The 14,222-nt window shown below is 37.8% G+C and overlaps 1 protein-coding gene across 1 annotated transcript in view; it reads left to right on the top strand.

Annotated features, from left to right (window-relative positions):
• Window positions 1-14,222, top strand: part of GAPVD1 (GTPase activating protein and VPS9 domains 1) — a 61,955-nt gene that overhangs the window by 24,224 nt on the left and 23,509 nt on the right. Inside the window, exons 4-13 of the mRNA XM_068986943.1 lie at window positions 1,700-1,786; window positions 2,736-2,870; window positions 3,021-3,210; window positions 5,709-5,869; window positions 6,325-6,454; window positions 7,549-7,674; window positions 9,816-9,989; window positions 11,809-11,949; window positions 13,463-13,597; window positions 14,089-14,208. Of these exons, the coding sequence (XP_068843044.1) occupies window positions 1,700-1,786; window positions 2,736-2,870; window positions 3,021-3,210; window positions 5,709-5,869; window positions 6,325-6,454; window positions 7,549-7,674; window positions 9,816-9,989; window positions 11,809-11,949; window positions 13,463-13,597; window positions 14,089-14,208 (1,399 nt within the window). The remainder of the gene's footprint in view (window positions 1-1,699; window positions 1,787-2,735; window positions 2,871-3,020; window positions 3,211-5,708; window positions 5,870-6,324; window positions 6,455-7,548; window positions 7,675-9,815; window positions 9,990-11,808; window positions 11,950-13,462; window positions 13,598-14,088; window positions 14,209-14,222) is intronic.

Here is a 14,222-nt window from a genome sequence, read left to right as displayed (position 1 = left end):
CATTCAGTGTAAGGTCAGTTGATTGGGCTTTGGGGTGGGAACAGAAATATGCTGACATTGTTTGTATGTTCTTAACATTCTCTTCCCCCCAAAGTGTCCCAAACATTTGCTTCTGAAGTTTTGGGTTCATTTTTAAATGGAGTCCTCACACACTTTAAATATTTAGATGATTCCATTTTCTAGAACAAGGCTACCATCCCTTTCCCATGATTTCACAATCCAGAATAATTAAAAACTGAGAGGGTCTTTTATACTTCCTTTGGTAGCAAAACCTATCCTGAACTAACAAGAGGCAATTTATAGTCCATTTCGTGTTAATGAGTATTTGTGTTTTGCTGCAGGAATGTTAATGTGTCTGATTATAGAATGCCAGCCTAAATACTGGACATGTTGCGTGTATATGTAGCCAGGCTTTCTAAAATCTACAGAGTTTGAAATCTGAAACTCTTCTGGACCTAAACATTTTCAAAAGAAGATTTTTGGATTTATGTTAACACTTTCCCCCCCAATCATCTGAACTACTGAAATCATGTTTTTATTTCTTAAGGGATTCTTTTAATTATATGTTATTCCCAAAAATACTGTGAAGAAGATAGAGTTTATTTGGAATAGCATATATCTTTGGATGATTTTTTTTTTTCAATGATAAGCTTTTTTTTTCACTATTAGTTCTGTCATGTTGGGGTGTTTAGAAATTACATAGACATCCCTGAAATAAAATTAGAATTTCTTTGTCATCTCTGAAACACTAAATTTATTCTTACGATAACATCATTATAGTTCTATTTTTGTCATTCCAGTAGAGATAGAATCACATACTTTCAAAATGAGTAAAAAGGGGGATTGTCCCAGATTTGAAGATGATGCTATATGATAATAACTTTCAGCAAAATATCTTTAGAGAGTAGATTAACAGTTCCCTTTTGACAGTAAGGATCTGGCTCTGAGAGTTAATATTTACTTTCAAAACAGCTTATGTTCTGTAGGAATTATTTGCTTTCAAGTCTAGAAAAAATTTTTTACCTTGAGTACTTTATGAACTATAGAAAAAAGTACTTAATAATATTTTGTCAGCTTTTACAAATTAAGTTTTTAAAGATATGGTAAGTACAGTAGCAGAAACAAAGGTCATGTACCTTCATTTCCTATTGTTGATATAATATGCATTAAAGACAAAGCAGAAATTTCTACTTATTCATTATAGCTCAATCTAAACATAATAAAATGTAGTGGGCTTCCCTGGTGGCTCAGTGGTAAAGAATCTGCCTGCCAATTAGGAGACACGGGTTCGATCCCTGGTCTGGGAAGATCCCACTTGCTGGGAAGCCGCTGGATGTGTGCACCGCAGCTACGGAGCCCTTGCACTCTAGAGTCTGTGCTCTGCCTCAAGAAAGGCCACCGCACTGCAGCTCAAGAGTCGCCTCTGCTCATTGCAACTAGAGAAAAAGCCTGTGCAGCAATGAAGACCCAGTCTTGCCAAAAATAAATAAATAAATAAAAATTTAACAAACAGAAGTCCTTAAAATATAGTAAAAGCTGACAGAGTCAAGATGCATGTTTTATTGGGGATCCCCTTTTGTATGCTTGGTTAGATGGTGTGGGTATTCTTATGAAACATGTTTAGAGTAGAATGGAGATGCTTTCACAGTGGGGACTGTCTCTCCAGCCTGCGTCTTCCCACCTCTGTTCTGGGTTGCAGGTTGGCCGCCTTTTGCAGCAGTTAGCAATGACTGGCTCTGAGGAGGGAGATCCGCGGACAAAGAGCAGCCTTGGAAAATTTGACAAAGTAAGAGCAGATCCTATGTCATGTGAAGGACTCTGTATGGAAAGTTCTGCTAAAATATTAGTGAACCTGCTCTCTTTATTAAATCTTCTCTCTCAGTGATGTGTAAATTAAATATTCTTTTTAATTATGCTTGGTTTGGCTGTAGAGGATACAGTGTTGGATCAGTAGCATTTAAAGGAAGATGTCAGCAAAGATTACTAATGCTCACTTACTGAAATGTTGAGGCGATGCCATTGTAATGAGAGCCAAAGAGCTGTTAAGATTATTTTTTAAAGTTTGATTTTTAAAAATTGTTACAAAATTGTCTATGAATATATGAATCAGCAATGATTGTATAATTTTAAGTGGATTTCATAAGTTAACGTGGCATTGTTCAGTTGATTTAACTAAATAAAAATTTATCATATTTTTAGTAGGCTGTACATTCAACCTAGATTAAAATTCAAAGGTTATGTAGTGAAGTTTCCCTTCCACCTCTGATCTCTAACCTTCATTTCCTCCTCTAAAGGTTCTTTATATTATCAATCTTTTGTGCGTCCCTCAAGAAGTCTATATGTATATTCCTAATATATTTTTAGGAATATGTTTTCCTAATTACAAGTGGTAGGACTGTGTGCACTGTTTGCCTCATGTTTATTTCACATACCAGACTATCTTGTTGGTTATTTTATATCAATTTATAGAGTTTAATTTTTTCCAGTGTTGGGTTTAATATAATTTTCAAGAAGAAAAGCTTTCTACGTGCTTGTTTGTCTTAATCAGAAGTTTTGTTCCCTTTATTTATTTTTATTTTTTAAAAAAATTTATTTTAATTGGAGGCTGATTACAGTATTGTATTGGTTTTGCCATACATTGACATGAGTCTGCCATGGGTGTACATGTGTTCCCCATGCTCCCTTACTTTAAAGGGAGAGTGTTTCACAGTGATTTTTTTCTCCTGTTTGGACAGAGCTGTGTTGCTGCTTTCCTTGATGTTGTGATTGGAGGCCGTGCAGTGGAGACCCCGCCAATGTCCTCCGTTAATCTCCTGGAAGGGTTGAGCAGAACTGTGGTTTATATAACCTACAGTCAGCTTATTACTCTGGTAATGGCTTTATTCTGTAATAGAATTTTTTTTTCCTCAAAAGTCATTTATCTAAACGTGGGCAGACCCATAGATGAATACATTGTGTGAGAAATATACACTGTTTGAAAAATTGATCTCCCCAGCTAATGTCCTTTTTACTTTTGCCAGGTGAATTTTATGAAGAGTGTGATGTCTGGAGATCAACTGAGAGAAGATAGAATGGCTCTTGACAACTTACTGGCAAATCTACCCCAGGCGAAGCCAGGAAAAAGCAGCAGTCTGGAAATGACTCCCTACAATACACCTCAGCTGTCTCCAGCAACCACTCCAGCAAATAAAAAGAATCGATTGCCTATAGGTAAAGAGAATTTCTCATATTGAGGCTTTCCTTTAAATTAATGTTTCTTTATTAGGTTAGGCTATTGCTTAGTGATAGGGGGTATAGTTTTCAGTAATTTGGAGAAGTTCTTCTCTTCATTTTTACTGGGAGTAATTCAGGTTTTAACATTAAAAATATATTGCACTGGATTAGTTAAAGTTCATCAGTAGGCTTTAGCTTTATCTAGACATACTTTTCGTAATTGATTGGAATCATGGCCCTTACAGTATACTTATATTTCAGTGTCTGGGACAGTTTTGAAAATGTGATTTGCTCTAAGTAGTCATTATTTGAATTAGGTAGCCCTGTTCTTTCCACAAAGTTTTAAATAATATAATAAAATAATATTATTTTAGAAGTTTTCTATTGGTAAAGTTGAAAATATATAGTTACTATTTTTCATTATTAGTAATAGTCAATCTTTTATGACTGAGTTAAGATCTTTTTTATTTTATGAAATAAGGCAAAACTTTCATTTTATTTTGTCAAGTTTATTAAGAATTGGGCTTCCCAGGTGGCTCAGTGGTAAAGAATCCACCTGCAGTGCAGGAGACACAGGAGACATGGATTCGACCCCTGGGTCAGGAAGGTCCCCTGGAGTAGGAAATGGTAACCCACTCCAGTATCCTTGCCTGGGAGCTTCCATAGACAGAGGAGCCTGGCAGGCTGCAGTCCACGGGGCCACAAAGCCTCAGACGTGACCAAGCACACACGCAGTATCATCAGTAGGGGTGTGGCAGCATGTTCTTCATGTGTTTGGCTTTCATCATCCCAAAATGCAATTTTCAGAACTAGAGAAATAAAAAAGTAAAACTTGACATTCAGTATTATAGTCTATTTGTGGTTGTTTTTTTTTTAGCATAAAGAAACAAGTGATGTTTGGTAAACCAGAGATTTTTTTTTCTCCATGATTCGCTTATGTACATTAGTTCTTTCATTTCTCGTCATCCAGAAGTGTCATTATATAAAAGGAAAGGCATCATGGAAAGTAAACTGCAAATGTTTGCCCATTGTGATTTTGTACAGTTGTGTGACCTGGTCGTTGAACTTATTTCCTGTTGTAAGAGCTATGTCCGTTATTCAGAGGGTCGATTTTCTTTCTGTTTAATGCCTTCGCAACCCAGGACAACAGTTAGCAGCCATCGCTGCCTGGGATTCCTCAGCCACCAGTCTTACTGCTCATATTACTCTAGTAACCCCGTTTGGTGGGTAATAGGCTGTTCCTCTTCTTACGTAACTTTTATTTAAGAAATAGTTTATGAAATCGTGCTCCATGTGCATGTTGCTTTTGCTTTATGTAAATTGCTACATGAATTTTGATTACTTGCATTTTTACAAATTATAAAGTTTATTTCGTAAGATTCATGTAGTTGTTCATAAAGCTGAATTTAAGCTTACAATTCAAGAGAAGACAGAGTCAGTGAAGAAAGGTGTGAGTGAAGCCTGTTTTAGACTTTTGGAAGTGGGTGTGTACTTTGAGTTTTTGAAAGTACGAGCGATTGATGAACTGATCTGCAGCACTCTGGAGAGAACATGATTATTTATATTTCTGTCTTCAAGTAGGTCAGCTTTCACTCAAACTGAAGGTGAAAGGCTTTTGTTATTGTTGAGTGTTTTGGCTTTGTCTGTGTTTTTTATTATTTTGTACAGAAAGAGTATCTATTTCGTATTCTGGTTGTATCAAATTGTAATGGCCTCTGAAAGAAAACTGAAACTTATCACAGAGGACTGAAACTCATAGAGAAATTGTTACAAGCTATCTAAATCTTTCCCTTTCCAAAGTTCTTAGGAGATCTATAGGATGAAACACTTTCTAAAGCTATTATTATTTACTTATAGACAGGGGCAAAAGCACCACAAAATAATTAGGTCCTTCATTAGTTTAGACTGTTCCCATAAAGCAGAAGGGAAATGTGTATTCAAACATAGAGAACTCTTCTGTATCTTTGAAAAGAGTTTAATTCAGTTCAGAAAAAAACAATGTTTTGATTCTGTTTTATTAACAGTTGCCTAATTAATGCGTATAACTTTGTATGGCTATCAGATTTCCATATGAAATTTTCTAATGCTTGTGAGTGTAGTTATGAGTATGGGAGACCTGTGGCAGTTAAGTCATTATGTTGTAGAAGCAGTTGAAGATATCTTGAAAAGATAAAATAATGCTTTCCTTGTCACCCCCAAGTCTTAAAGTGATTGAGGCATGTTTGCTGTTGGGCAGGTGTAATCTGTTTGTCACTCCCTGTCAGGTGACCATGGATCACTGTTTCTGTGGATCAGTTTTGAAGGAGAGCTTGTGTCAGTTACTAGAAGAGCACCTGGGAAGATATATATATATTTTTCTTATTCACATTCTCACCAGTCTTTTTTGTGCATGCGCAAGTGTTCTACATTAATAGAAAATATATTTTTGTATTAATGTGCCATTTTCTTAATTTTGTTTTTTCTGTAAATTATCATACTTGAAATTTTTTTGTTAGCAACTCGGAGCAGAAGCCGCACTAATGTGCTAATGGACTTGCACATGGACCATGAAGGATCAGCTCAAGAAACCATCCAAGAGGTGCAGCCAGAAGAGGTGTTGGTCATTTCCTTAGGAACAGGTCCCCAGCTTACTCCAGGGATGATGTCAGAAAATGAGGTATGATTATATTGTTACACACACTGATAGCTATTAACCTTAAGAAATTTAGATTTTTTTTTTTTGGCTATGCTGTGTAGCATGAGGGATTTTGGTTCTCCAAACTGAGATTGAACCCATGCCCGCTGCAATGGAAGCTGGGAGTCTTAACCTCTGAACCATCAGGGACAGACCGCTGACCCTGAAGCCTCAAGTTCCTGCAGTCCTGAACTGCCCATTGACATCTGATTGCCTGTTCAGTCACTGACACCAGTAGGGTCCTGGAAAGGCATAGGTTCAGTTCTTCTCATTGATGTACTTTCATCCCAGGGGCACTTAGGCCCTGTAAATGGGTTTTTAGTTAAAAAAATGCTCATTTAATGTTAGGAAGAAATTAAATTTGCATTTGCCATGGTTTGTTTTTCTTATCAGCAATCTTTCCGTTGTGATAAACTCATGGCTTTTTATTTTTTCAGGTCCTCAACATGCAGCTTTCGGATGGAGGACAAGGAGACGTCCCTGTTGATGAAAACAAGCTCCACGGTAAACCTGATAAAACCTTGCGCTTCTCCCTCTGCAGTGATAATCTGGAAGGAATATCTGAAGGTGAAGGGTTACTTCATTCAAGGAGTTGTGTGATTCAAGTAATATTTTGTTTTCTGTTCTTTAAAGGAGCCTTATAAATTATAATTGTGCCCTCTGTGCCTCTCACTGAGGAGAGTAATGAAGTTTTCCTCTAATGATCTTGAACAGTTGGCTGTAAAGATTATTTCTCTGAATAAAATTAAGATGGCAAGAGACCTTTGGTCATATAAAGTAGAGAAGATGTATGTCTTTACTGAGACTTGAATAATACCGAGTTTATTTCACTAGTATTAAAATATACCAAAGGTTATAGAGCTCCTTTAGAGGGATTAATGCATGTCTAAATGGAAAAAATGGACTCATAATATTTCAGGATGTTGTGTATACTTTTAACCTTTTAATGAAGCGGAAAGATACAATGGAAATAGGATAGGAATTAAAAAGGAAATAAAAAGGCAAGATTGTAAAGTGAGAATATGTCACTCCATGTGCAAGGACAAGCTTTATTAATGGAAGAGTTTCAAGTTGATTAACATTTTAGGATAACATAAACAGTAATAACTTTTCCTTTTTTCCCCCTCACTTTTAAAAATGTAAGTAATGTGCATTCATTCTAGAGAATGAAGGGAAAAAATTGAACCATCTGTAACCTTACCATTCTATTAATAACAGTTAACATTTTGGTTTATTTACAGCAAAATTAGGCTTACGCTGTTCTGCAGTTTTTTTGGTTTAACAGTGCAACAGTAACATTTCCCTTTGTAATTGAGCATTCTTAAATAACATGGTTTTTAATGGCTGCTTTCTTTAACTTCAAATGGGCATGTCTCATAATATATTTAAACTTTCTTCTATGATTGCACAAGTAGATTGTTTCCACTTTTTAGACATTATAAGAAGTCCTGCAACAAGCAGCCTTAGAGGGAGTTTGATTAGTTCCTTAGGATAAATTTCTAAAAGCAGAATTCCTGGCTAAAGGGTGTGTTTATTTTTAGGGTGTAACAGCATTAAAAGCACTTTAATCAGTCTTTTATTTTCTTATCAAGGCATGAAACATTACATGGTGGCTCATGACTGTCTTGTAAAGTTCACTCACAGTATAAACGTCTCTCTAGGTCCTTCAAATCGTTCTAATTCAGTGTCCTCACTAGACCTGGAGGGGGAATCTGTGTCAGAGCTTGGAGCAGGACCTTCTGGGAGTAATGGAGTTGAAGCTCTGCAGCTGTTAGAGCACGAGCAAGGTAAAGTGAGGTCGAATTCAGTTGCTCAAGTAGCAAAGAATTTACCTGGTCACAGAATAAGCAATCTGTTTTCCTGTGAGTTGGCTGTGTTCAGTTGATTATATAATGACCATTAAACTGGCATTTATTCATAGTTCCTACAGTTCTTAAAAATGTGTTTGGTTGGGAATTCCCTGGCAGCCCAGCAGTTAGGACTTGGCATTTTCACTGTGATGGCCCGCTTCAACCCCTGGTCAGGGAACTCAGATCCGTAAGCTGCATGGTGGAGCCAGAAAAAAAGATGTTTAGTTGCTAAGTGGATTATTTAGGCTTAAATTACATAGAAGAATTAAAATGAATTGCTTGAATTGTGTAATATTTGGTAATTCAGTTCTGTAGTATTACAATTTTAAGGGGTACAAAGATAAATTCTGAGGGCTCAAGGAACTTAGAATAGGGAGAAAATGGACACAAATGATTAAAATTATCATAAAAGTGCATTGGCAGTTCTGGGTAAGAAATACATGTGGTTCAAAGTGTAGGGAAAAGCTTATTGGGAGAAAATAGTAGCCTTGAAGCCTGGCTGGCATTGGCATTGGCATTGGCTGAAACTAGAGGTACTCTAGGTAAAGTAATAGTCATAGTATAAGTAAGTCAAGGAGCTGTTTCTCAGGAACTGTCAAGTAGGGTGATAATGTGAGGTTAGGATGAAAAGCAGATAGATCGCTGTTGTCCTTGTAGAAAAAAGTTCTTTGAATTTTTTTTCATTTAAAGATCACTGGTGGATTTTTTTTTTTTTTCCCACTGGTGGATTTTATGGGAATGTTTATTGCCCTCAACTGGATTTGAGGCAGTGACTTCAATGGGTGTTTTTTACACCTGGGGAATTAGGAAAAAAGGAAAAAAAAGAAAAGGCATTTCCCATGTCTCATTTCTAGAAATCATGGTTTAATCTCTTTTTAGAAAGGAAAAAGAGGGTTGCCAGTCAGGTTACACATGGGCTGAATAAAAGTAAGGCTGAGTTTTACTGTATCCGTTTCTGCTAAGTCGCTTCAGTTGTGTTCAACTCTGTCGTGTTCGACTCTGTGCGACCCCATAGATGGCAGCCTACCAGGCTCCCCTATCCCTGGGATTCTCCAGACAAGAACGCTGGAGTGGATTGCCATTTCCTTCTCCAGTGCATGAAAGTGAAAAGTGAAAGGGAAGTCGCTCAGTCGTGTCCGACTCTTAGCGACCCCATGAACTGCAGCCTACCAGGCTCCTCCATCCATGGGATTTTCCAGGCAAGAGTACTGGAGTGGGGTGCCATTGCCTTCTCCACTGTATCAGTTTATCACTATATTATTTAAGATTAAATTTTCTGCAAAAAGCAGAAACCTAGAATATTAGCTTAAGATGGAAGTTGAAAGAATATCACTTCTTTAACAAATCTTTTAGGTGATCCTGGTATTCTTTTTAAAAAATATTTATTTATTTGGCTGTGCCAGGTCTTGGTTGCGGCATGAAGGACCCTTAGTTGCAGCTTGTGAACTCTTAGTTACAGCTTGTGGGATGCAATTCCCTGACCAGGGATCAAATCTGGGCCCTCATGCCTCTTGGATCACTGGTAGTCAAAGTAGGGAGCTCTGCTAATTTTAGCTGGGCATCTGTTGGTCAGTGCGGAGCTGGCTAGTCTAGGATGACCTTTGCTTTGTTCCGTGTGGTTTCTCCTCCCCTAAAAAGCTGGTTTCAGCTTGTCCTCAGGGCAGAAGCAAGGATGAGAGAGCAGATGTTTGTAAGATCTCTTGAGGCCTAACCTCGCAACTGGCACACTTCCTCTTTATCCTTTTGGACAAAGCAAGTTACCATGCCTGTCCAAATTCGAAGAAGGGGGCATATATCCCAATTCTTGAACAGTGTCACACTACAGAGGACGGGGAGACAGCTGATTATATCAATTGCCCCAGTTAACTGACCGGAAAGGGGAGGACATATGTTGAGCTTGGCTCAGACAGGGATAGAGTACATCCATGAGGGAATAATTCCGTGTTTTGGTACTGTGTGCTGAATGGTCATGTTCAGATATATAACTTGGAGTTCAAAGACACAAAGTTCTTTAAAGTTGATTTTAAAAATGGTAGCTATGCTGTGATTTTTAAAGTGCTTAATTTTGCTTTTGCTAGCTACCACGCAGGATAATCTTGATGATAAGCTCCGGAAATTTGAAATCCGTGACATGATGGGACTGACAGATGACAGGGATATATCAGAAACAGTGAGTGAGACATGGAGTACAGATGTCTTAGGAAGTGATTTTGACCCTAACATTGATGAAGATCGCTTGCAAGAAATCGCAGGTAACTGCTGGTGAATGTCTCTGGAAGATTGCTGTTCAGTTATTCGTATCCACCCACCCTTCATGGGAGGGAGCTTCCGTGCTCTAACATGGTGTGTATGTTAATAACTGGAAAACTGAGATAATTGTATGTGACAAGGCATTTGTGTATTTTTTTTCTCTTTACTGAAATATAGGTAGTGTTTTCTCTGTCTGCATTTAAGGGTTCTTCCCCATACAAAAAAGAAGAACCAATCTTTTGAATTATCTTCTTGTCAATTCTTGTTTGCAGAGCTTAGGATATGTTCTTAGTCTATGATTAGCATATTCTTCTTTTGAAACGAAACACTTTGCCTTAAAGTGAAAATTCGTATAGGTTATAGCTGTAAAGCCTTTCAGAGTAATATGATATTGAGATTCTCTAAAACCTGAATTCACTTCTGGTTTAATTCAGCTCCAAAGAAGGAGCAGTTTTCTTTTCCTGCTTTTCTAGTATCAAGTTTAGTGAGATACAGTTTCCATATGTTAAAATTACCTTTTTAAGAATCCTATTCTGTCCCTTCTGAAAGAGTCACACAGTCTTGTAATCACCATCTTTATTTTCTTCTTAAATCATGGACCATTTCAAACAAATACAGGAGAGAACCGTACACTGAGCACCATTACCCATCACCCAGATGCAACAATTGTACATACACACCTGGCCAGTTTTGTTTCATCTCTTCTCCCACCTTTTTATCCCCTCTCCTGATTATGTGATTATGTTTAGGCGTGTTCCAGACATTATTTTATTTGTAATTATTTCATGACATATGTTTCTTTTATTTAAAAAATTTTAAATTTTATATCAGGGTATAGTTGATTTACAATGTTGTGTTAGTTGTGATTCAAGTTACACATATACGTCTGTCTACTCTTTTCTAGATTCTTTTCCTATGTAGATTATTACAGAACATTGAGCAGAGTTCCCTGTGCTATATGATAGGTCCCTAATGACCATATATTCCATATATGGTAGTGTACATATGTCAATCTCAAGCTCTTAATTTATCCATCCCTGCCCCCCATCTTTTCCCCTTGGTAACTGTGACGTGTCTTTAAAAGGTAATTTTTGCCAGTAACCTTTTTCTAAAAGTTCTTCATCTACTGAAATAGAATTTTATTAGGTTTAATCAGAAATAGTGGAGCGTTCTGAATTTGACTATTTTTAACACAGATGTACAACAGTGTTTAATCTTTCTGTTTGTATTTTTAAGAAGTATAAATAGATTTCTCAATTGGTTTTGCATTATTTTGTTCCAGATGTCAAAGTGATTTTTTTCCCTGTAGGTGAGCTGTATTTGGGCAATAAGCTGTATTTGCAGTTGAATGAATGCTACAAAGGAGATGTGTATTTTCCTGAAAATACACTTTATTGCTCTGAATATGTGGCTAATGTGCCAGAAAAAAACATTTGGCCAGTATAATTTTCTGTGGTTAAATGTCTCTGAGTGTTTTTAATCCCTGAAGGACTATAATTATTAGAGAAGTGCTGAGGACGCACAAAATTTGCTGAAAAACAAGAGTGAAAGCTCGTTGCAATGACGTGACCTAATGAACTGTGTTTTCTCAGTGGAGACCAAGGTGAATAATAGGAAACTGATTGAAAAGGCATTTGTGCTATTGTGACCCAAGTGGGAAATTTGTGTTTTTAGTGGTTTTATTGATCGAAATTACTCTTACCTTGGCTTTTTTCTTGTGAGTAGAGAGATTTTGTTAGCTTAGTGTTTGCCCTTTCTTCTTTATCACTGCTCTTTCCCTGAGGATCTTTGTTAACCCTTTGCTCCCCGTTGGTTATGCAGGTGCAGCAGCAGAGAACATGTTAGGCAGTTTACTGTGCCTGCCAGGTTCAGGGTCCGTGCTTCTTGACCCCTGCACTGGTTCTACCATATCAGAGACAACAAGCGAAGCTTGGAGTGTAGAGGTATTGCCAAGTGACTCAGGTTAGTATGCTGTCATTGTTTGCTTTTTGATTTGCACAGAAGTTTTAAATGTAAGGCATCCTAATTTCTATATTATGTATACCTTTTGTCAGATATATGTTTGACAAGTATGAGGCAATAACATTGTTAAAAACTTCAAATGGTAAATTAGTTTAGGATGTTTTGTGTCCATCAAGAAAAAATGTAGTGTTGGATGGCAGAGGCTAAGATAACAGGTGCTTTCTGACTTGGTTCAGTTATCTTCAAAGCAGTTGTTAGTAACTTATCAGGGTTCTATGTGGAACATTGATTCAGTGTCTCCCACTAACTTACTGCAAGAGAAGAATAGCAGCACAGCTTGAACCTGGTAATAAGCATGTTTAGATTTGGAGAATTTAACCCAAAAATACTGAATGTATTTTTGAAATGCATTGAAACTGAGTCTCTGGAATCCCAAAGAAAGAAAGTGAAGTTGCTCAGTCGTATCCGCCTCTTTGCGACCCCATGGACTGTAGCCTACCAGGCTTCTCCATCCATGGGATTTTCCAGGCAAGAATACTGGAGTGGGTTACCATTTCCTTCTCCAGGGGATCTTCCTGACCCGGAATCAAACCCGGGTCTCTTGCATTGAAGGCAGGCGCTTTAACCTCTAAGCCACCAGGGAAGCCCAAGGATTATTATAAATGTGACGGTGGTTTAGTTGCTCCGTTGTGTCCAACTCTTGCAGCCTCATGGACTGTAGCCTGCTAGGTGTATTTTGTACTTTCTTTTATGTATTGCATTTCTGCTTTTTTTCTGCTTATGAATTTAAATCCTTGTCTTCAACTAAATATCAACTACCAGGATGCAAATATAAGCAACTAGGTATCTGAATTATATTCTGTTTCATCTGCTTGGCTCAAAAATATGAAGTGATTTTGATATGTGTTTTTTAACCTTACCACATTCAGACATGCTAACCTGTCCATAAGGAGATGGTAGGATTAGCTCACTGCCAAACATCCGTGAAAGTGAAGTCTCTCAGTCGTATCCGACTCTTAGTGACCCCATGGACTGTAGCCTACCAGGCTCCTCTGTCCATGGGGTTTTCCAGGCAAGACTACTGGAGTGGGCTGCCTTCTTTCTCCAGGGGATCTTCCCAACCCAGGGATCGAACGCGGGTCTCCCGCATTGCAGACAGGCGCTTTACCATCGGAGCCACCATAGGAATTATTTTTTAGAAAGTGGTTGATTTAATGGCAAGCTCGCCTGTATTCTTTAGTTCAGTTTTAACCAGAAGAAAGAATACTCTGAGATTAGTGATCTGGAAGCAGAGTTTTCATCTGTGTACAGTGAACTGGCCTGTATCGGGATAAAAACCACAACCTTGACTTCTTTAACACTTGATCTAACTGGCTTTGCTAACTGGCCCAGACTTGGAGGTCTGTTTGCACTGAGTCCACTCATGCCCCAGTAGCTTTCTTCATCTGGGTCACAAAAGCTGAAACTGTGATGTGTAGCAGAATCACTAATGTGGTACCTCACTTCTGCTTAGAGGCCCCAGATCTAAAGCAGGAAGAGCGACTGCAGGAACTGGAGAGCTGTTCTGGACTGGGTAGCACATCTGATGATACGGATGTCAGGGAGGTCAGTTCCCGCCCCAGCACACCAGGCCTCAGTGTTGTGTCGGGTATGTCTGTCTTGTTTTAAGGAATAAGGACTTGAAGGTGTGTTCCCACTTCCCCCTTTATAAAGTCAATAGCAAAGATATATATTTTGTTTAAGATCTGAGTAACTCCCAGGAAACAGTTATTTCTAGGGGATCTGGCATCTATGAGAAGTTACTATGTGCCTTTATCGAACTTGTCAGAGTAGTTGATAGACAGTCCGTGTGTGTTCCCTCTGTAACTCTCTGTTCTTGGTAGCCTCTGCCACTGTATTTAGCTGTCGTGTGGTAATTCTGATTATGTTGTACAAATCAAGGTAAATATATTCAAGCAATAGTACAAGAAAGGGTATAATACCAAACAACTCCCTTGTAAAGAACTGGGACACAAAAAAATGTGAGACTATATACATCTCTCCAAACTTCATATACCTTCTGTGTGGTTATTTTGTTGTTCTTGCTCTTTATTTTTTTTACCATATATATATATATTTCTTTTTTTTTTTTTTCTGAAGGTATAAGTGCAACTTCTGAGGATATTCCCAATAAAATTGAAGATCTGAGATCTGAATGCAGCTCTGATTTTGGGGGTAAAGATTCTGTCACTAGTCCAGACATGGATGAAGTCACCCATGGTAAGAAGGGGAAA

The sequence above is a fragment of the Capricornis sumatraensis genome, chromosome 1 (assembly GCF_032405125.1).
Source record: "Capricornis sumatraensis isolate serow.1 chromosome 1, serow.2, whole genome shotgun sequence".
Lineage (NCBI taxonomy): Eukaryota > Metazoa > Chordata > Mammalia > Artiodactyla > Bovidae > Capricornis > Capricornis sumatraensis.
The sequence above is the reverse complement of the archived record's forward strand: the minus strand, read 5'-3'. Positions and strand labels throughout refer to the sequence as shown.